Source organism: Megalopta genalis, chromosome 5 (assembly GCF_051020955.1).
Source record: "Megalopta genalis isolate 19385.01 chromosome 5, iyMegGena1_principal, whole genome shotgun sequence".
Classification (NCBI taxonomy): Eukaryota; Metazoa; Arthropoda; class Insecta; order Hymenoptera; family Halictidae; genus Megalopta; species Megalopta genalis.
In genome coordinates, this window is record NC_135017.1 from 27,219,864 (window position 1) to 27,242,882 (window position 23,019).

At 38.4% G+C, this 23,019-nt stretch overlaps 2 protein-coding genes across 6 annotated transcripts in view; one reads left to right on the forward strand and one right to left on the reverse strand.

Annotated features, from left to right (window-relative positions):
• Window positions 1-17,846, forward strand: part of RhoGEF3 (Rho guanine nucleotide exchange factor 3) — a 384,940-nt gene extending 367,094 nt beyond the window's left edge. For 4 of the 5 annotated variants that reach the window (XM_033474191.2, XM_076522015.1, XM_033474192.2 and 1 more), the window contains 11 exons: window positions 2,405-2,800; window positions 4,140-4,242; window positions 6,488-6,676; window positions 9,918-10,132; window positions 12,392-12,492; window positions 14,994-15,310; window positions 15,390-15,761; window positions 15,848-16,210; window positions 16,320-16,533; window positions 16,786-17,028; window positions 17,121-17,846. In XM_033474191.2, coding sequence (XP_033330082.2) covers window positions 2,405-2,800; window positions 4,140-4,242; window positions 6,488-6,676; window positions 9,918-10,132; window positions 12,392-12,492; window positions 14,994-15,310; window positions 15,390-15,761; window positions 15,848-16,210; window positions 16,320-16,533; window positions 16,786-17,028; window positions 17,121-17,260 — 2,653 coding nt within the window. In that variant the 3' untranslated portion in view covers window positions 17,261-17,846. The remainder of the gene's footprint in view (window positions 1-2,404; window positions 2,801-4,139; window positions 4,243-6,487; window positions 6,677-9,917; window positions 10,133-12,391; window positions 12,493-14,993; window positions 15,311-15,389; window positions 15,762-15,847; window positions 16,211-16,319; window positions 16,534-16,785; window positions 17,029-17,120) is intronic. The other variant, XM_033474194.2, reaches the window with a different exon arrangement.
• A 2,665-nt stretch (window positions 17,847-20,511) lies between these two features.
• LOC117222480 (upstream stimulatory factor 1) lies at window positions 20,512-22,090 on the reverse strand. Its single transcript, XM_033474200.2, has 4 exons — window positions 21,919-22,090; window positions 21,204-21,585; window positions 20,976-21,128; window positions 20,512-20,885 (listed from the first exon to the last, which is right to left on the reverse strand). Exons 1-4 carry the CDS (start codon window positions 21,954-21,956, stop codon window positions 20,679-20,681), a joined length of 780 nt encoding a protein of 259 aa, XP_033330091.1. The 5' UTR covers window positions 21,957-22,090; the 3' UTR covers window positions 20,512-20,678.
• Between the last annotated feature and the right edge of the window lie 929 nt (window positions 22,091-23,019).

Genomic DNA, 23,019 nt, shown 5'->3' on the forward strand with positions numbered 1-23,019 from the left:
TAACGGCAACACAAAATTTACTATAGCATTATAAAATTATAGTATAATGGCACCATAAAATTTGCTATAGCATCATAAAATTATAGAATAAAAATACAGTATAAAGAAGTTTACTCGATGGTGAAAGAAAATAAAAATGATATTAGATCTTTTAATTTATACTTATATAGTATAATTTTATAGTATAAATAAAATCAATAGCAGTTTACAAACTGATTGATTCGAACAAAACACTTGTGTTCGAAGCAACACGAGTGTTTGAAAATACAACGAGGAATAAGTATGAAAACACTAAAATGTTCAATGTTGAGGTAAACTTTAGGGTAATCTGAAGTAGATTAGTGGTCGCATGTAGACTGTAAACAGAATAAATCATCGATATTAACGAACATCAACGAACATTACGTCTAATTTACTGTCCAATACGGGGCATATTCTGGTCAACGAACTACGTTGTGGTTTCCATAAAAATGCGAATTCGTGTTCGTAGAAATGCCAAGTCAGTGTTCGTACAAATGCAAAGTCAGTGATCATGGAAATGCGAAGTCAGTGATCACGAAAACGCGAAGTCAGTGCCCGGTAAATGGGACACAGAAGTTCACGAAATCGTAAATCGAGCTCTGAGAGACCATGGGTATTCGTTTGCAAACAGCTTGGCCGGTCCCATGGCTGGCTCGTTTCCGTTACGCATCCTCGGACAGTCGCCTAGTCAGCTGACAAAGTCCAGGTAACGTAAATTGCCACGCGTACCCGGAGAGCGCACCTTCGTGATCTATCAATTTTACGGCGAGCCTCCCGCCGGGTTCGCAGCATGAAGAAGCGGTGTTAAGTTCCATGCGGCCCGTAAATTATTTTCCTCCAGCGATCACAATGGTCCATTGATTAAACGGATAATTGAATCGATCGCTGCTCCTCGAGCGCGTTTATCGAGCCTCGATTAAAGCGAGTTGGGCGTGAACGCTGTCGTACAACACGACCGTTCACATTGTCCCGAGCAATCTCTTATTAAGCTTCTTTTCCGTGGCCCCACAAAGTAGAATGATTTACGCAATACTCTTTGCCGCCTGCAATTATTCGAACATTAAACGCGGAAAGAAAGTATTGCGCTTGGGAAATGAAGCCTGAGTTGTAAAATAATTCAAGCCATTACAAAACTGACCAACAAAGACCGACCAACTGATCAACTAAGAACATACATCTTACTTGTTTCACTTCCTTGTTTCATTGCTGTTAATTAGCTGTCCTTCTTTTCTGTGACGATCGTTTGTTCGTACGTTACTGTTTCGGTTTAAATTGTATTAGATTTTCAGTGATCGAAACACGGTTGTATCGATAATTCATATAATGTTAGAAAATGGATTTTTGGAATTTATGCCTTCAATTTATGACGTCATAGTACTTAGTTAAAAACGTGTAGTTTTTCATCAAGGATAAGTCGTGAATCATTTTACATAATTTACTCTTAGAACTCTTAGCCATTAATGTTTCAATTCTGAAGTTAGAAGAAGTAGATTATATGTTTTTATTATAATTTTATTTTAATTCGGTTCGTCTTTCGATAACAAAAGTTTGGCACAATTTAATATTATTTATGTTCTGATTTCATCTGACTAATGATCTAAGTGTATTGTTTGCACGAGACAGAATTATTTCGAATAAATATTTATTCAAGATAATTATCCGAATGAAATTTTTTGGAATATAAATTGTAAAATTCTTCGAATAACATTGTGAATAATTGTTGACTGTTTTCGTAATTTTGGGTAATTTTATAAGAATATATTTTTACATAAGAATACATTCAGATTCAATTTAAACTACTTCTAAAATAATAAAATTATAAAAACACTTCTAAAATAATAAAATTATAAAATCGCTTCTAAAATAATAAAATTATAAAATCACTTACTAAATAATAAAATTATAAAATCACTTACAAAATAATAAAACTATAAAATCACTTACTAAATAATAAAATTATAAAATCACTTGTAAAATAGTTATGCATCCATAATCAATCTACCCAAAAGTAACAAACATTCCAATGCAACATTTCAAAAAAAGAATATGGAATATCACTTTTATTCAAATCGATTATTTTCCGCGCGGATTTCTGTACGAACGAATTGTTATCCGAATAAAGTCTCGTGCTTACATTTACCTAACTTTTATCTAGATAAACTTTTATTCGATGGTGTTGTTAATAAAGAATTTCGTAACCATCGTTAGGTAAACCGCAATTAAGAAAGCGTCCACATACGGCCGAGCGACGACGCGCGTTTCCGTGGACAAAAGCGGCGGTGGTTCGTTGAATCGGTGGTCACTGAACCGCGCGACACAAATGAAGCTCGCGATAAAAATCTGAAATATCTGGTAATAATGTCTCGTCCTGTTGTGTGTGCAGTCGACAGTGGTCGGGGGACGAGGAGGACGAGGGGACAACCGGTCACGTAACAACCGAGCATCCTCTGGCGGAGGCGACGATCCCCTTGGTCTCCCATTCGCGTCTCCAAGAACAGCCCTCGAACCTGAGTGGCAATATCGTGACCGCTTCCGGCGGCCAGAATCCTTCCCGGTCGAGCACGCAGAGCCAGCAAGAAAGCGTGCTGCAGAAATTCAGGAAGAGCTTCTCCTTGAGATTCCACAAAAAGGGCAGCAAGGAGAGCAACGAGAGCGAGTGTCCGCCGGACGATAACGACGGATCCGGGCCCCTGGACGAGGAGGAGGAACGGGAACAGACGATCGTTGCCGAGCAAACCCCTCAGCACAAGGAGGACACCAGCAACGACCAAAAATTCCGGTCAGTCGAACGCGCTGAATCGATGTTACAGTGACCTGTCCAGTAGGGTGCCTGTTAGCTATATTGGGATCGATTTTTTCAGATTTCGCTGGTCTTAACCCTTCATTAGTACACTAATTATAACTAGACTGCGGACGTTATGCATTTATGGTAAAATTGGGTAGTTACAATTTAAGATAGTGTAATAATTAAAAGCATCTTAAAACGTCAACGTATTATTTTTAATTTATTAAGATCGTTAAAAGAAGGATAAAGTTCCTACTTGGTTTGTATTCTCTGTAATTAATGCGAACAATTTTTATTTTGCATAAAAATCCGCAGTCTAATTATTATCTATTGCATTAGCATTGACACAAGAGTGGTAAATATGTATAAATATATATCAACTGTTCTTATTTTCCACATAAATAATAAAGACGTCCAAGTTCGATTTAATAGATATTGAGTAGCAAACATATTAATAACGTTCCTCTTTTTGCCATTTTTCGTACAATTATAATTATCACCATAAAGTGATTAGTAGCGGTTTCACAGACGAGCAATAGTAGTCGAGGGTTAAATTGTATCACTTGGTGAGAAAATCATGTGTGCATTTGCGTTAAACATTTTAACGATTTCACTTTATTTTAGAAATATTGGTAAACGTTTTCGACTGGAAGTGTAACGTAAGACGTGGTAGAAAATATAACAAACGACCAATCAATGAACAAAAATTGTACAAAATGAAAAATTGTACAAAAATTGTGAAAATGTACATACAAATTTTGAAGTAGCAATACTTGCCTTGAACACATTGGACGTTGTTAAGACAACTGTTAATTAAACGGTTGAAATGTGAAATAATTGTGTCGTTCGAAAAGTTGTTTCGCCCTTTAACAAGAAAAGGAAAAATGATTTTTTAATACTTAAAATAAAAAAAACAAACTTTTCGACATTTTCTGATTGCTTTGAAATCTTATTCAGGACATAAAGTCCTGTTTTTTATTTTCAAAATACTGAATCAAGTGCTTCTTCGATACGAACAAAATTTCTTACAAAAGGAAATAAACAATTTAATTTGAAAGAGAAGAATTTTTCTGAAAATATATTTGAGCAAAATGATAGCACACATTTCACAACAATAAATTAACAAATGATATTTAATGCTTAATATTTTATTTGGATACCATAAATTTTTATGTGAAAATCGTAGGAAGAACGTTATTCTGTTTCATGTAATACGGGAAATGTTCAATTGATAGTGGGTGTTCGTTTATTGAATAGGATCGCCCCAGCTCCTTGAATCTGTAATTCACTGACCGACAGAATCCTCGTTGCAACTAAATTCTCCTGCTTCCAGATTCGGTCCCCTTGTGTGGAGAAGTAGCAAGGAGAGAAAAAAGGGTAGCAAGGCTGCCAGAAATGCGAAATGCAACAGCGGAGACAGCGGCATACAGATCGAGGTGAGAGACTCCGAGATCACGGTTTTTCTTAATGTAATCTTTATCTTTCTAGCGGGAAGGAATGATTAGAGGTGGTTAATTTACGATACGTAGCCAAGTGTGTAATGTTTGATCTTTTTCAAGGTGATATATTCGCAAACGGACCCGTAATGCTAGCTGATTCAAAGTCGTTTCGATACTTGCGTCTCTCTTGCACTTTATTGAAAATACAGTAATTACTCCCTAATTCGCGCTCAGATTGCGCACAAAAATGGACAATTTAAAAAGAGGCCTTATTAGATTAATATATAATTATTATTATAATAGATATTATGTTAGATACTATATTAATTAATATAACTATAATTAAATAATAATGTAATATATTAATAATTAATGTAACTATAATTAATAATTAATATAACTATATTAATTATTAGATTATTCAAGCCTTGCACCTTACTTTTATAGTTAGCGATTGTCAATAATTATAAAAACAAGATGCAAGGCTCGAATAATCTTCTCTTCCCAAATTGTCCATTTTTCTGCGCAATCTGAGCGCGAATTAGGGAGAAATTACTGTATTGCCAAGCTCTGGTTCTAACATTAAAGCTAATAATAAAGATTATTAATGAACTTTGTGACTTTGAATAGACAGAATGAGACAAAAGAGGTAAACCATTACGAGCCAGCGTCTATCGAAGAAAATTGGGTGTCGAAGACCTTTTTATTGCAATTTCTGCAGTTGTGGATTTTATGCATTTACCACAACATCAATAGGTGAAATACTAAACAACGAAAAGTTCGGAGTAATTTTAGACTTACGTTATATTATTTGCAATTTATTAGAATTCTCAAGAGAAGAAGATTTCGCATAAATCTTGTCATAAAGAACATATTTTTCGTGGTATTATTGTTATTTCGTACGAACGCGACTTTCTCTCGCGTGTCTTTTGTATAAAACATGATGTGTCATTGTTCCACGAAAGAGAAACCCATCTTGCATCAACTAGATGAAAAACAGCAACGATTTACGCGAGAAATGTCTCCGAAGTCTCGCTTGAAATTAATTATTTTAATTGAAAATGAAATTTGTCGATGATTTGAACGTCTTAGTATCCAAGACCGTTTGCATATTGTCGTAGTAAAATTCGATTTACTGAAAGTTCGTGCGATTTCTATTACAATACATGCATGAACAAAGAAGAAGTTCATCGAATACTTTCTCGCAGAAAGTAAGTTCTTACAATCTCAGCGATTGTGAAAGAAAAACTTCGGAATCAAGTGTTAACAAACTCATTTCGATCTTCCTGAACAGCTTGTGTATTTTCTGAAAATCGTGACAAGTTCCACGTTGGTTCTCCCGACACCCCGTTTTCGGTATTAACCCTTAGAGCTCTATGGACGCATGTATGCGTTTGGCGAAAGTCATCCGTGTAGCCTAAGGCCGCATTTATGTGTTTTCTCTAAATCGTCGGCCTGGACTAAGGGCGCATATATGCGTTTGTCGATTTTTTCAATCAATATGCAGTTATTTTCGTGTAAAATTAATACAGGGGCACTCGTTAGTAATTTGCCTTCCTTAGGTAGCGGTTGGGCAATATTAGGGTCATAAAAATCCCCGGGAATTTCCGAAACGGAAATCCCATTTTATGTCCCACTCTCTAACCAATTAGATTTCAAAATAATTACCTGCACTGTCGCCTTATCGCGACTCAAAGCACTCAAAACGACTCAGTCAGCAGTATCGTCTCGTGAATGTAAGAACCTCACGGTCTCGCTCGCGTCAACAACGATAGTGCGGAATATAACTTGTTCGATTATTTTTTTTTATTCGTGACACCCTACAAAATGTCAAATCTTGAGGAATATTTCACAAGGGACGACAGTGAAATAGAATATAGTGAATCAGTATCATCAGACATTGAATCAGAAGATTAATTATTTAACCTTCTGCAAAAGAATCACTATAATTTATTACTGTTTGCGCCTTGAATAGTCGCTTCAGTGTGGCAAAAAATTATTCCGCCCCCAGCGATGGTCAACGATAGCCGCGCTCCGTCCCTACGAACCGTTTCGGCCAGGAGTATTCAGAGCTCAAAAGGTTAACAATTTAGGCAGCTGGTTTCTAATGATTTCTGTGTCTCGCCGCGCGGTGTTCCGATTTAGTTCCCGCGAATTTTCTGCTTTCGAAAGCGTCGCTCGGATACCGATGGAGGCTGCGAGTAAAAGTGCGAAATAATGAAATGAATTGTGAACGATATAGATGGTATCTGGTGGAGCATTGACTGGGGGCGGTGGTGGTGGATTGATGGGGGGCGGTGATAGCTCCGAGTCCCACGACACGGATGTCCAAGACGAGACCGACAGCCCTCCAGCCCTTCGTAGGCGAGTCGCCGACAAATCACGACCCCAGTCCGAGCTCATCAACCAGATACTGATCGACAAGTTTAAGGTAAAGACTTGTCGTTCTATGGCCCCGATACCCGCTACGCAACAGTGTTCATTGTCGGCCATTAACACCGCCAGTAACAAACATCATTCACTTGGAGAACATCGTTGTCGCTTTATTTGTACTTGTCTTTGTCGATGGAAAGCAAACACACTGCGATGGAAAAGTATTTTGCACGCGACGCGACAGAGTTTTCACTTATAAATGTTAGAAACAGAATATTATAATTAGACTGTGGAGTTCATGCGTTTGTGCTGAAATTGATTAGGTGAAACACCATGAGTTTAAGACGTTGGGAGAATGTTAGGAATGTTTTCACGTTGTTCTTGATTTATTGAAATTGTTGGAAGATGAAATACATTTTTAATCAACCACTGTTCCTTATAATTGGTTATCCACAATGTAATTATAATATTATCTTATACTGATAATAATTAGACTGCAGATTTTAGGCAGTTTTGACAAAAATGAGTACGTGAAACAGAAAACAGAGAAAAGATCAGAGGATTTTAAGAATTCAACCCCCTTATTTGTGTCTTATTGAGATTATTAAAAGAAGAAGTAAATGTCTATGTAGTTCCTGTTTTGTGAAATGCATGTGCAACAGTTTTATTTTGCATAAAGATCTACAATCTACTAATAATATTACTAAGATTCTACATTTTTTTTTTAAATGGGTACAATGAAGTGCAATGATTGCACTTTCTTATTCTTGAAGGATCTCAACCTTGAAATACTAGTTAAATGTTTTTGCTACTTTTGTACACTTACAAGTACACTGTAACAGACAAAATATTGCAAGGATCGTAGCTTGGGCATCCAATAATAACAAATGTATTCCCATGAAGGAAAACTAGACCTTTAAAATCTAAAATCTGGATGCAAATTACAGTAAAAGAAAACTTTGTACCTTGAATCTATGCAATTCGATTGAAATCTTAAATCCATGTATATAAATCTAGATACAAATTTGAAATCTACGAACTATAGAATCTGCTTGAGATTTTAAATCTAAAAGATCTGTTTAAGGGGTGGCGTTCAGCTGAAAACCAAGTACTAGCAATCTTTCGGATAAAATTTTGTAAATATATGTTTTTATCGCTTTTCTTACGCCGAATCGAGTTATGTAGAAATTTACTCTCCAACTTCAGTGTTTTCATTTAAAAAAATTACTTTTCTTGTGGAGAAATTATCAGATCGAAAAATCCACACACAATTTTCCTCAATATCGTGTAAGCACATAAACCACGGTAAAAAATTCAGCTCCATTCAAGTTATTGGAACTTTAACATTAATTGATTGCATACAATTATAACCGTATAAATTGATACAGTGCAGTGAATAAAGTACATCGAATTCTCCCTAATTGACGCTCAGATCGTGCACAAAAATGGACAATTTCGCAAAAGGAGATACGATTATTCGAGCCTTGCAGCTTGTTTTCCTAATTGTTGACAATCTGTATCTATAAAGACGAGCCACAAAGCTCGAATAATCGTATCTCTTCTTCCCAAATTGTCCATTCTTGTGTACAATCCGAGCGTCAATTAGGGAGAATTTACTGTACTTGGTTTTCAGCTAAGCGTCCTCCTTAAAATCTCAAATCTAAACACAAACGACAAAAAAGGGGACCTCTGAGATCTCGAATCGTAAATCCAAGATCTTCGTCGCGAGTCTATTTAACAGAGGGCGAAGGTGTCGAAGTATCAATCGCAGAATACTTTTCCATCGGTCGAGGACTAATTCACCGCAAAAGCTAACTCTGGTAACGAGGATCAAGGATCTGTCCCGAGGAACGAACGCTTCTGCTTCCGACGTGCGTGCCGGCGACTCATTCAGGGAATTATAAATCATTGGGCCCCGTGTCTCACGGTGCGTCGTCTTTGAATTTCACCGTGATCCTCGTTCGCGTCGCCGCGCTACCGCCGATGATTTATAATTGCTGTTAAGAGCGTCACACATTTGTAATCATTATCAAGCAGCACGGTATGACTGTTTCCTTCGGCAACAATAACTCGCATTACTCACGTTTGTATACGGTTTAGCCACGGTTGTACAGATCACTGGCAGTCTCTGATAGGCGAGCAGAGAATATATCGGGCTGGCCAGGATACGAGCGGAGGAAACGCAGTCCTGGTTAGTTGATATCGAGTTGCGCGGCCGAGCGAGCACGATTTATGGGATCGCGCCGTACCGAACGCCGAGTCATAGTTCGCGGCCGTCGTTTACTTTATTCCGATCTAGGTGACCGAACAATCAACACCGTGCGATACGTGTTCGAAGGCTTGTGTGTGTACACACACCGGCCTGTCGGATCGTTCGGGTTCCATCATCGTTCGAAGGAGGCACAGCCTCCTAGAAACGTGAACGGGAGAATCGTAGAATCATGAACGTCTGCGTTCGGCGAGCAGTGAGTACCGTGTCGGAAAATCGCTAGAACATCTGCCAAGGTGATCGCGAAGCCCGCGACTCGATGAACCGTTACAATCTCTTCATAGTCCGGCTCATTAACGAATGAATGTCAACGGTGTTTCTAAACGGAAATTGGTATTCGAATGTGCAAGGTGTGATCGAAACGGTCCGGGGAATCTTCAAATAGAAATCGCGTCGCGTCGCACTCGGACGTGTTTATCATCTTCAACGCGTTCGCCACGTTCGTCGCGAAAGTTCCGCGAGTAATCGGAGCAATTCAGCTTGCAGCGTGCTCGCAAGTTCGCAGCTGCTTTCGGCCTTCTGGATCCTGGAAATTATAAGGAGATTCGAGCACTTTGTCCGGCTAATTGCGCGTTGCTTCGCGAAAGCGATAAATTATATATTAAATTACGCGCGGAACCAAGGAAGATGATCTCGAGCGGTGGATCGGTATCTTCCGAGGAAAGTTCAAAGCGATCTTCCGCGTTCGTTAAGCTCGCACGCGCGAAGAATGTCGTTCGCCGTCTGATGAAACCGAGGAACTCGTCCAAAAGTTGTAGAAGTTGTGCCAAGGTAGCTTGAGTGATTCAGCTAGGCAAGTAGAAACACGACGATCCGCGCGCGCGCGCATGCAACGAGGACTTTGATCGGCGAAGTCCCGGGGCCGTTTGATCCCGCCTTGAACATTAGCTTGGCGAAACAGCTTGTGGCCGTGTGCCGATCGATCTTCCCGGGGACTGGCGTTCAGCGTCATGTTCGGCGGAGTTCATGCTTCGAACCCGGTGGTCAAAGGTGAACGCGAACGATGACCAGGATGTTGTGATACTTTCAGGCGGATCTGCAGAGCCGAACGTCCTCGAGACACCAGCATGTACGCCGGACGAACAGCGATTTAGGAGGTCAGAGGTTACTCCAGTGGGACACGAGGTCCGGATACAGCCACGCGCACAATTACCGCAGGATGCTCTCGACTCCTTCGCCTATCAAGACGAGGCCTCCAAGGCTGAGCCCGAGGCACTCCTCCCATGACATCGTTACGCTTAGAAGGTGCGTCCAACGACCGTGATACGTCCCGCGGTCCTTCGCACCCTTATCGCAAACGACTCATTTGACTTTTCGCCGTCTGCGAGCAACGCGACTCCTCCGAGACTTGCAAATGGGCCGAAATCGTAAGGATAACTTTGGGAAATGGTAATTAGAGAAATATTTGAGACATGTTTCTTATGGCGGTCATCATTTTGGCGAACGGGGGAAAATGTTTTCTGAAGTTGAGGTTGAGAAGGGAAGGTCCCCAGGAGTAACTCCGATTTTTTCACTAGCTTTTATATATTAATATTATATGATATTAATAATAATATATCAATATTTTAATAATGTATTTTATTTATAATTATATGTTATATAAATTTATTAATAGTATATTAATATATTAATATTTTTCAAACACTGAAGCTAATAGTACGGCCTTTTGGGAGCAGACTGTTAATAATTTTTGAGACATTTAACGTCAAAGGTTTTTCCTTCTGAAAATACATATCTAGTTATTTTACACATAGATTGTTTTAGAGACACCTCAATTAAAAATTAGCCTTTCTACGTTCATAATATTATTTCATTAAAAATATTTTTATCAAATGTTATTAAATGATGTCAAATGTTAAAACTGAAAGACATAGAAATGTAAATCTATTATTCAGATTTTGAGCAGTTTAATATTTGTATATCCTTGAGGCAAGCACCGAGCTCATATACTTCTTGAAATTAAAACAAAACTAACAATAAAGTGGGTCACAGTATTTATAGCAACAATTAATTTATTTACTAGTTTTATTAATTTCAATTCAGAAGATATTTGAAATTGGGTGAAGCATTTGGATTTCTCATTGAAAATTGCGTAATTTTGTCATTTGAACCGTCTTTCTAGCTTTAGACTATAGAGACATTCGAACAGAGCCTAAACTATTTTTTATTCTATTATTTTGTTCATTTTTTAATACAAAAATTTAATATATCTTAATTGATAAATATAAAGTTAATTGTGCCCGAATACTAACCAAAGGCACAGCAATTGGATAGACCACAGTAACCGGCTGCGCCACTCTATAGAGGCTGTTTCCATCCCTTCAATGTGAATCATAATTAAACTGCCACAAATGACGCTAAGAATTACCATTTCCCAATGGTAATTATAATTGGAAATTACCATTTCTCCCCTTGTGAGTCTCGAAAACTTGGAGCAATCGGCGCCTAGCGGGATTTTACGTTTTTGGGGAGTATTTGCGAGCCTTATTGTCAAAACTTTGATTATCGTCATCACGGACATGCTCGCGCATATGACGATCGCTCGAGCCTGCTGCGAATTACTCGCGCACTTCGCAGTTTTAACTCGCTGCACCACCGACCGATGGAAAGATCTAGGCGCTTCTTTTAGCGTTTCATTTTCGTCACGTTTCCCTTTTTTTTTTTCGAATCGAGACTCGACTAATTTCGAACGGACGGCACGCTGTTTCTTTTCTACTCCTCCGACTTCGTTTCTGCTCGGATCGGAACGAATCATAGCACGGCATTAGACAATCATCCAAATGACTCCTTGAAAAATGTCCTTGAAGGAAATTTAAATTCTTTATTCTCGAACCTTTCCAGTAAATCGAGGGAGAATAGTGGTAGGTAGACGGGTATTATAACAAAACACCTACTTTTCCATTTTTCCTCGTAAAACAAGTTGGACTGCCACGCGTAACCATGTACGGAGTGGTTCTCTCCCTTCGACAGTCGTAACCACCGTGAAAGCACTCATGTTTTATTTGCTTGAATTCATTCCGTTAGTACCGTTTTCTTGAATTGTACATAATTTGATTATCATTTAAGATCAACTCTCGCGATCCTCTCCGTCCAAATTTGAGATTCGATGCTGATGGATTATATTCGAATTATTAAGGCTACCAGTCAGTCGACTACAGTCATACTCGTTGAAAATCGATGAAAGGTACATAGGACGTTCCTAACGACGAATGGTACCGTTCGAGGAATAGTTGATCAAATTCTCTGGTACTGTTCACCCGAAAATCTCCCTGTAGAACTTCAGCGATCCGAGGACAAAGTAATGTGCGGTTGCTCGAGATAGCCCCGATCTCCAGAACCACTCTGTATACACGTGTTCTACCTGTCGTGTGTATATACTTACCTATTGTAATTCGTTGCTGAATGTTGTATCGATGCTTCTACGTAAACACAAGCTTGTTGATCCTCTATCCGACCGTGTACCGACGGAGATGAATACTAATGGCGATTTCATTTTGATCCCAGTAACGCGAAAGGGAGGAGTACTCGGACAAATCTGAGGCGTTCACTTAGCCAACCACTGGGTATCAATCAGCTATCACCTTTGATGCGCACCAAAACTGCAGGTAAACACCAACGCTCGTCTAAGTAGAGTCGGACCCCTCGACTGACACTGTCTGAGCCCCCACGTAGAAACAACTTCCTCCGTTTCGACCGAGCAAACGAGCAGTCAATCAATCTCATACTAATCTGTATAAAAATGTATTTGTATAAGCTGAAATTCTACTCGTCAGTTAACCTTTGGACGGCGGACATTTTTCAGCATTTATGGCAGCCGAAGTTAATTCTTTTATTAGTTTCAATATTAATAGTTAACAGTAGATTTACGAAGCACAATAAACAGCTGTTTTATATTAGTTTATAAAAGTAACAATAAGACATTTATTCTGATTTTAACAAGTGTTACTGTAACATTTGTCGTAAGTAACATATAAATTGAATAAATAACTATATTATAATAATATATAATAATAATATTATTAAATTAATATTAATATTATATAATATATATATATAATATTATTATATTAATAATATTAATTTATATATAATATTATATTAATAATATTAATTTATATATAATATTATATAATAATATTAATTTATATATAATTTAATATAATAATAAATAATCATCAATGATCATAAATTAAAAAATTAGTGACCCGTCATTTTGACGGGTTCAGTAAATCTAGTGTTAATCAGTTAGCTGTGGCGCCTCTTTTTAGAGCGCGCACCTATCGCTGTTAAAATATTGGATCAAATAGACGGTTTCATTTTATAAAATTGACAATTTTATTACTAATTTATTACTTAACAGGAAATTCACTTAATGAATTCACTTAACGCAGGAAAAATCAAATATTTATAAAAGTTAAAAATTCAAATTGCTGCTGTAGAGCGGTATTCAGCAAAGCAAGGAACGATACATAATGACACTTAGCACGTCGAATACCAATATCGTGATACTTTTCTAATCATATTTTTGTCATAATGTAAACACTTTTGTGTATATATACATTATTACAAAAATATGATTAGAAAAGTATCACGATATTGGTGTTCGACGTGCTAAGTGTCATTATGTATCGTTCCTTGCTTTGCTGAATACCACTCTACAGGAGCAATTTGAATTTATATTATTACTATATATATTATTATATATATTATTACTATTTATATATATATATATATATATATATATATATATATATATATAAATAGTAATAATATATATAATAATATATATAGTAATAATATAAATTCAAATATATATATAGGATTGTCCCCCTTAAAATATTCTAAACATCTTGAAATTTGAGAATATGTTTTTGTTTTCACTAAAATTACAATTTAAATAGCCAATGGTAACTACTTTTTTCCCATGACGAGTATACTCGTCAAACACAGCTAACTGGCTAATGATTACATACGACTGCCACAAAATTAGAATTTAGATGGAATGTTTGTAACTCTGGCTCCAAATGGGCCCGGCGTCCGCCATCCGAGGGTTAAACTTGTGTTAGGCAAATTGACAAAGCTGGTGCCTTAAGAAAAATAGATATACAGCAAATTCTCCCCGATTGTTCTTCAACAAAAATGGACAATTTGGGAAAAGGAGATACGATTATTCGAGTTGCTGATTATCAACGACTATAAAAACAAGGCACAAAACTCGAATAATCGTATCTCATCCTCCCAAATTGTCCATTTTTGTTTACAAACTGAAGAACAATTGGGGAGAATTTACTGTATAGCTTTTCCAAAGCTGGAATCTATCGAATGCTGATTTCTGAATTGAATACTCTGGTTGTCTTGTTTAAACATGATACAAGAAATTCTATGAGATTGTTCATGACATTTGCTCGTTTGCTCGGGAGAGACTCACTGGTAGCAAGCCCGTTGACAGAGATTAGTGCACACTTTCCGCTCCAATGGTATCCAGTTTCTCTAGACGCCACTTCCGAGAGTGCTCCGAGTTAGCATGCATCCTTGTAACGATCTTAAAGCATTCATATCGTTGTAACAAAACGCACCTGTAAGAAGAGTTCTTGAGAATACGGAATGCGGAACACACACATACACACAAACACACATGCTCACACACCTGTATTAAACGTGTTAATATCTTCATTCTGTAAGGACTGCTTCCTGTGAATACGCTTTTGTTTGCAAGCTATACCAAGTAGACACCGATTGTTCTCGGGCAGTTTCGCGAAGCTATCAACGAATCGACGAGGAAGCTGTGTATCCTTCAAAGATACCGGCACCTTACGGCACCTTAACGAAAGCACATACGCTCGACGAGAACAATCGGCGAGCCTCGTTACGCACAAAACGTCATAAACGATTTCTTTAATCCTCCGCTGCCAACGCCTACGATGGAACAATCTGCTGGGTGATTTTAGTCGAATACGTGATTGCTTTCTTGCGATTTCAAAAGTGACAGCAACAGCGATGTCGGCGCGGCCGTTACGCAATGTATTACAGACAGATCATCGAGAATTTACGATCTGATTTCGCTTGGTCTCCGAAGATGAATGACGATCGGTTCGTTTGAAACTAGGTGCGAGGTTGCCCGGTGGGAATGTCCTGTCGGAGGACGAACAGGACGGCAGAGGCGGGACGTCGGACGACGAGATGATGTCCGACTCGGAGTCCTCCATCGCCTCCTTGACGGACAGGAAGAAGTCGTTCGAGCAGACGATGGACGAGGAGGTCGTGATCCTTGCTGAAGCTGTTTGGGACCACGTGGCGATGGAGCCGGAGGAGCTGGCCTTTCGTGCCGGAGACGTGATCGAAGTTCTGGACAACCTGGACAAAGATTGGTGGTGGGGTAACTGCAGAGGCGAGCATGGCTGGTTCCCAGCCGCGTTTGTTAGGGTAAGGCGTTCACTTCGCTAGAAACTAATCTCAGAACCTTGGATTCCTGTATGTCAGAATGGAACGTCGATGTTTCCAGTTGCGTGTCAGTCAAGAGGACACGGTGGAGGATTGTTTGGCGGCGATGGCATCCGGCGGCACGTCTAACTCTCAGCTAAGAAGACGCACCAGCATCTCGCTGCTCTCGAACGAGCAGGTCAGAGCGAGCGTGGTCCGCGAGTTGGTGCAAACCGAGCGCGACTTCGTCAAGATTCTGACGGACGTCGCGGAGGGCTACATCGCCGAGTGTCGTCGACGTACGGACATGTTCAACGAGGAGCAGATAGAGACGATATTCATCAACCTCGAGGAGCTGCTCGACTTTCAGTCCAAGTTTCTCAAGGACCTCGAGTCCAGGATAGACTGGAACGCTCCGTACAAAAGCTGCGTCGGCGAATGTTTCATCAATCACGTAAGGACGCCCCTCGGAGCCTCTTCCGTGCACGATATTCCTCGGTGTCACGATTGACCGTGTTCTAATCTTCGAATGATTTCCAGAGGTCCGGATTCCGTATGTATTCGGAGTACTGCAACAGTCATCCGATGGCCACCGTCACGCTGCAGGAGCTGTACCAGCACAATCGTTATAGCAAATTCTTCGAAGCCTGTAGACTAATGAGGGGCTTGATCGAGATACCTTTGGACGGGTATTTGTTGACGCCCGTCCAACGGATATGTAAATATCCGCTCCAATTGGCCGAGCTGTTGAAATACACGAAAGCCGATCACCCGGATTACCATAAGATCCAGGAAGCTCTCGAGGCGATGCGCGGCGTCGCGGTCTTGATCAACGAAAGGAAACGGCGAATGGAGAGCCTCGAGAAGTTGGCAGCTTGGCAATTGAGGGTCGAGGGCTGGGAGGTGCGGATTTATTATAAATTCTTCTTCTTTATAAATTCTTTTTCATTCTCTTATCTTTCTTGGAAGCGCTGTCTACAAAAGATCTGAAACGATGTAACGTTCATTTCAGGGTGAGGATCTCATAGAAGTCTCGTCTCAGTTAATCTATCAAGGCGAGGCAATGAGAGTCACCACTGGCATGTGGACGAACAACATCACCCTGTTTCTGTTCGATCATCAGCTGGTTTACTGTAAAAAGGATATCATAAAACGGAACACTTACGTGTTTAAAGGCCGCATTTACCTCGATACGAGCGAGGTGATCGACGTTCCCGATGGAAAAGGTAATTTCGAATGTGTATTAATCAATTAAGCAGACCTTTCTGTGAATTGCCCTCGAGTCAGAGCGTACTAAGTCGCGCTAAGCTTCAGCGGAGGGCAGAAAAGATCTCGGAAAGGAGCAACAAAGATGTAGAAAACGTGTAAAATTTATTAGATGTAGAACACTCTGGCTCCAGAGTTCTCGCACAGATCCTGTCGATTATTTTTGTGTTCAATTAGAGTATTATTTATTCAATTAGAATATTTATCCGCAGATCATCAGTCGGGAGTAACGGTGAGACATTGTCTGAAAATATACAGCTGCGTCCGAGACAAATGGTTGCTTTTCTGTTGCCGCACGGCGGAAGAGAAGCGTCGATGGTTGGCAGCCATGGCGGAGGAACGGAGACTGGTTGCTCAGGATAGAAACGACGGACTGGAATTCCCAACTGCGGCCAGGCAACTGGCCAGGCTCGTGGCAGCGAGACAACAAAATAGGCCGCCGATCAAACCTCGCAGTAAGACGATCGCTTTGATACTATGCTATACTACTAACGCTATACTACTAACGAGAGCACCAATTAATTCTCTGTCTTGTGTATGATCGTAGACAAAACATACAAAAGAGAATCTGCTTACGACATGCCTACCATGGTTGGACAAGGCGCGACGAACTCGTTAGGACGAAAGGTTGGCACCTGGTTCACGTTCGGTAGCAGCAAAAAGAGCACACGACCTCAGCCGTCCTGAGACAGGCCTACCTTCGTGCCATACATTGACCTGTAAACCTCGAACGAGATGCGCTTAATCGTTGCTCCACGATCTAGACCTGAATGCACGTTACTCAACATTTCAGAAACCGTTGTATGGTTTCATCGAGGATAATTAGCCCGATTTCCTTCCGCCGCGGAAACTAGACATTGCACTTGCTCTCGCTCATTGGGAACGCAAACGATCCTAAGCGCTGGTCACATGTATGGGACGAAGGTAAATTGATTTATACGATCATTAAATTTCATTTAACGAACGCATCATCGACTCGACGGCATTGATATATAGGATCCTGTTGACCGGCCAAGAGAACGCTACCGATTGTCACGTGTCGAATTTTTAGTAATATTATTTAATTGAAAAAGTATACGGTTCGATAAAAGAGATTGTAAGTCTGCATCGCCAACGATATTTATTTCACTGCCTCATGGAAAAAATGATTCTTCATTGACGCGCTCTGTCATCTTGCATTCAGAAGAAAAAAAGAGAAACAGATCACTGCACGGAGTGACAAGGTATTATCGTTTATACTTCTCTAGTAAATAATAAACGTTGTTTGTTCGAAGTGATTGTTTGATGAATATTGTTAAATTAAATTAATCGAGCCCACGTAGTGGAGGAGACTATATCGCACGCGAGCAAACGTTTACGGAAATCATTTTTGGCAGACGATCGTGTGTCGCGCAGCTAACAGCGAACGTATTAAGAAATTATAGCGAACGATGGGAATGAGAGAATTATTAAAGTGATCGTGTTAATAAGCATTAAAGCTGACGAAAAATGCAGTATAAACTAGAAAAAAAAATAAATGCAGTTCTTGTTAGACGTAGATAATACATGTATAAAGAAACTAGCGAGCTTTCGAGGTACTAAAGAGAAAGTACTAGTCACTTTTATCACGCAATCTTATAAACAACAGTGATAAAGAATTTTATTGTTACTCGACTGCTTGAATGGGTGTTGCGAGCATTGAACGAATTAGCAATGACCATACGTTTCTTTTTTATGGTAATCGAAAGACTGAGGACAGGAGGAATGCTTTCCACGATGTCTACGAAAAGAACCGGCACATATTTGGGGTACCACTGAGAGAAAAGTGTGATGCTATACGCAAGTTTCACCATAGCCAACTATTTGTAGTCTCAGCCTGGAAGAACATTTACATATACTCCACTGTTCGATACTTTTAGATAGTACTTTTAGAACGCACACTAAAATAAAATTGTTAAACGGGCGGTGCCCGATGATTTTTCTCTCAGTGACGCGAAACGTATCCGCAGCAGATACACGTAGAACGAATCTCAAGCAAAAATCACATTATATATTCCTTTTACTGCCTAAAAGGTTTGTCTGTTACTTCAACTTAAAAAAAAAAGCAGTAATCGTAAAATACTCAAGGTAGTTTGTACGAAGATTTTAAATTTGCTAACTTGGGACGGAGAAAATTATATATGCCTACGTCGTAACAGAGAGACAGTATTAAAGAGATACAGGTACTACTAAATATGTAAATACTCGCATATCAAGCCCCCCTTTTTCTACTGCGGCTGAAGCAGTTTCCAAAAGTGAACTCCCAAGAAGAATATCTTTCAAGTTTTTTCTACTCTTGTACAGAAGAAAACGTGTTACGAGAATATATCGTGCCGAGAGCCAGTCAACCAGCAAAAATCTCTGTGTTTTGTAATGTAAACTTAACGGTGACATACTTGTGTGAACATACACTTGTCTGTGCAATTCGTCGTCACAGATAATTCCAATTAACATTTTCCGAAAATTGATGCACACCGATCGTGAAAGTTTTTAACACTGCCAATCTGTTTTACTAAATGCGTCTTCGTTCGATTCGTATAGTTTCTCGTCATTTTTCGATGCGTAAATCTAGATTTCGAGTATAGAAAGAACAAATAGAACGGATAAACACGATATTTTAAGGCGTTACTTTTTGTGTCCGCGAATTTTTCATGTTTCTCTGTCTTCGAATACGGGCGCAAGTTGATGGAAGTCGTTAAAAAAAGAAAAAAAAGATAAAGCAAACGATGTTTGCGAACGGAATAACAATTCACAGAAATATATTTTTGCTTATTTTCTGGCGTTATATTTACTATACGACGAGGACAATATGATGATGAAATGAAGGAGCAAGATTCCTACTCGACTGTACAGAGAACACTAACCGTTGATGTTTTAGACTAGAAGCGAAACATTTGTTGCTGAACTTAACTCACTCAAGAGTTATTTTTATAGGACAAATTTATTTGTTTCAATGCGACGCTTCTCTGTACGCATTGTTATGTAAGAACAGTTTTAATGGCCAATGTAACTAAACGTAAGAAGAGGATGTCTCGCACTAACTATAAATGCTGAAACGATAATACTGCATAGTATGCAACTCAGAATACTTCATTAGTATGAACTTCACTTTCATGGGTCAAGAAATGAAACTTCTGCGAATTACCAGAGTAGTAGTACAAATACCGGTTAACAAGAATTTTGAATCTGAATAATGTTCGTTGCTTGTATTGGCTACACTCTACATATCTTATACGATAGACGAAGATCCAAATGTTGACGATTATAAAATTTATAGTTTAATATTTATTCTCTTTGTAATTACTCTGAACAAGTGATTTGTTCTATTACTCTGGATACGTTGACACAAATCCTGCACAAACGGCAAAATAATGTGCTTCGAAGCAATAATATTACTAGGCGTTACAGTAATAACAGTTTAAGCTGTTAAATATATATGTAAACGCATACACTTTCCCTTGTATTTGATATTGGTTACCTTGTATGTGCATATTGATAATTAACGTGACGCGTGCATTGTGCATCATTAATATGCACATGCTTTCTGCAACAATACGTTGGAAACAACTGATACCAATAATGTATCATTTTGTTTTATGTAAATAGCTAGTTGGTATTGTAACTTGTAAGTGTAAATATTGTAGACCTCTTTATTAGTGAAAACAGTGTAGGCAATAAGTGACTTTAAAGTTAAACGACACATAACTTTTGGATAATGATTAACTATTAATTATATAGCGCGATGTTTTGTATATTTGTATATCTAATTTAATGATTTCATAATAAATTGGTCTCTTTGCTCGATTGTTCACGTTATAAATACTTATTGTTTATGATATGTACAGTTGAAATTACACGATATGTTTAAAATTGTTTTCATAATATAAATATATACTCAGTTAAATATATGTAAATAAACATTTTATAATTATTACATATAACTAATTTATTGCACTTGGTCGCACATTTTCCACATACTAAACTTCATACATATACAATTAAAACTGTGTAATATATATATATATATATATATATATATATTCAAATTTGTACTAACAAAAAAGAAATTGAATAGTTATCATATCTACTAAGTGCCAAGTATATAAGTGGCATTTGTTGAGAGTTGAATTTTCAATTCCGAATTTTCTTTCCTTAATTGTGTCACAACTTGCCTTAAAGTCTTAGCTTCTTCCAAAAGTTGTGCATTTTCGTCTAGACTTTGTTGAAGGTTTTCTTGTACATCTCTTAACTCTGTTATATATTCACAAGCTCTTTCCAATATTCCTCCTTTACTCTGTCATTTAAATAACAATGAAAGAGATTATGGACAACGCAATTGCATTTGATCCTATTGTAAACATGTTTTGAAATTCTAATACATTACCTGTAACTCAAAATTCGTCTTTACATCTCCGTCTCCTATTGTGCTCTGTTCATAATCAGGTAAAAGTTTACCCAACTTTGCAATCCAATTATTAATTTTATCTCTACGCCGTCTTTCAACTTCATTGTGTGTTACCCTCCTTCTTTCATCCCTCTATAAACAATCATCTATTGATTATTGTTACTACTATACGATAATTGTTATGATATAATAAACAATAAAAATTACCTTTTTGATAGTGGTAAGAATATTTTGGGGATTATCTCCAATTTGAAGCTTAACCCGAGGTGTGACTGTTCTTGTCGATTCCGTAGTAACTACTTCATTGCTATTACTGAGTACATATAACTGTCCACTTATAGGTGATGTTAAAACTTGGACAGCATTATTCAATGGTGCAGATACCGACAGTTCTGTGTTATTCGGTTGACTATCCTGAACTTGTACTACTCTATATGCAACTCCATTATCATTCCTGTTTACTTGACATATGTGATAGCGTATGTTATCTTCCTCTGTGGCAGCATCTATCTCTGTGTCGCAATCTATTATTTCTGCTTCCTCTAGAACGACCCCAACATTATCATTGCTAATTATTTTGTCATCCACACTGCAAAAAAATAAATGTTTAGGGAAGATTTATCGAAACATAATAAATTAGAATTAAAATACTAAAATTAAAGGAATGTTAATCTTCTGTGAACCTTATAACCAAAATTTAAAGGGTCATTGTCGAATCTGTTTGCTCCAAAAAAGAACCGTATGTACATATAGAATCATAAAATAGTTTCCGTTTGTAATTCAACTATGAAAATTATCGAAGGACATTGTCTATCAAAATGTATGTTTGCTATTAAAATTAGTAGTAGTGATACTTCTTTTATTTTCATTGTGTGTATTACTATTCTTTGATTAAAATTGATAAAAATCAAGCGGCGAATACCTGTCATCCATGCGATCGAAGTGGTTTAAAACTTCCATTTTAATTGATGAAACCAACTTTTTTCATTCACTGCTGCTCCGTTTTAGGCACACAAGGATGGTGCATCTCATTGCACTTCCATAGGCATGTGTGCATGAAGATTTCTCTGTGTGCATGGTATGGTACATGTACGTCATAGCAAAGCAGAGATAGAGAATATACCAGAGGGTCCACGCCTCGGTTTTCGATGTGCCAACGTATGCACAATGCACAAGCCAAGTTGCATAGAATGCATAAATCTCACACGTTTAATAACAGATAATAATAACGATTTAATTTCTTTACCATGATTCTGAACTTCCACTTTTGCATGATCAGCAAAAGAAATAATGGTTTCGTGGGTCAGTTTATAACGATGACAAGCTCTTATACAGGACGAAATTATACTTCATCCGTAGTTTTAGTTCTCTTTTCTCGATATTTATTATTGCTATTATACCTAATAAAGGTTTTTGTCAGAAATTCAATATAAAATCCAATTCGAAATGCTTCTGAAAATTTAAAAATAGCGCCATTTGTGATTAGTGCTGCCGCTTGTGGCGAAATCTAGAAGCTCCGTTCAGGGTCCGTACAGCGCCAATTAGTACAGCGGCAAAACGGTGAAACTGTTAGCCAAAAATTTGGCTAGTAGTTTCAGGGTTTTGCCGCTGTACTAATTGGCGCTGTACGAACCCCGAACGGAGCTTCTAGATTTCGCCACGAGCGGCAGCACTGACGAACTGCCATTTATGATCAGTGCTGCCGCTTGTGGCAAAATCTAGAAGCTCCGTTCAGGGTCCGTACAGCGCCAATTAGTACAGCGGCAAAACGGTGAAACTGTTAGCCAAAAATTTGGCTAGTAGTTTGAGCGTTTTGCCGCTGTACTAATTGGCGCTGTACGAACCCCGGACGGAGCTTCATTTTTTCATCACAAGTGGCGCTACTGTCGCCCACATATGTAGTATGTAGAATTCCCGAAAAACATTAATTATGGGGTTATTAGGCAAAAAAAGAAACTAACAAAAACACAGAACTGTTCAGGAGAATCTGCTGCATCGATATCGTGTAAAAAAATCGATGACA

Coding starts and splice junctions, on each gene's coding strand:
- LOC117222480 (XM_033474200.2), bottom strand. CDS start 21,956: ATGGAAGTTTTAAACCACTTCGATCGCATGGATGACAG. Junction 21,129..21,203: donor TTCTTACCACTATCAAAAAG/GTAATTTTTATT, acceptor GATTGTTTATAG/AGGGATGAAAGAAGGAGGGT. Junction 20,886..20,975: donor AGACGAATTTTGAGTTACAG/GTAATGTATTAG, acceptor TTTAAATGACAG/AGTAAAGGAGGAATATTGGA.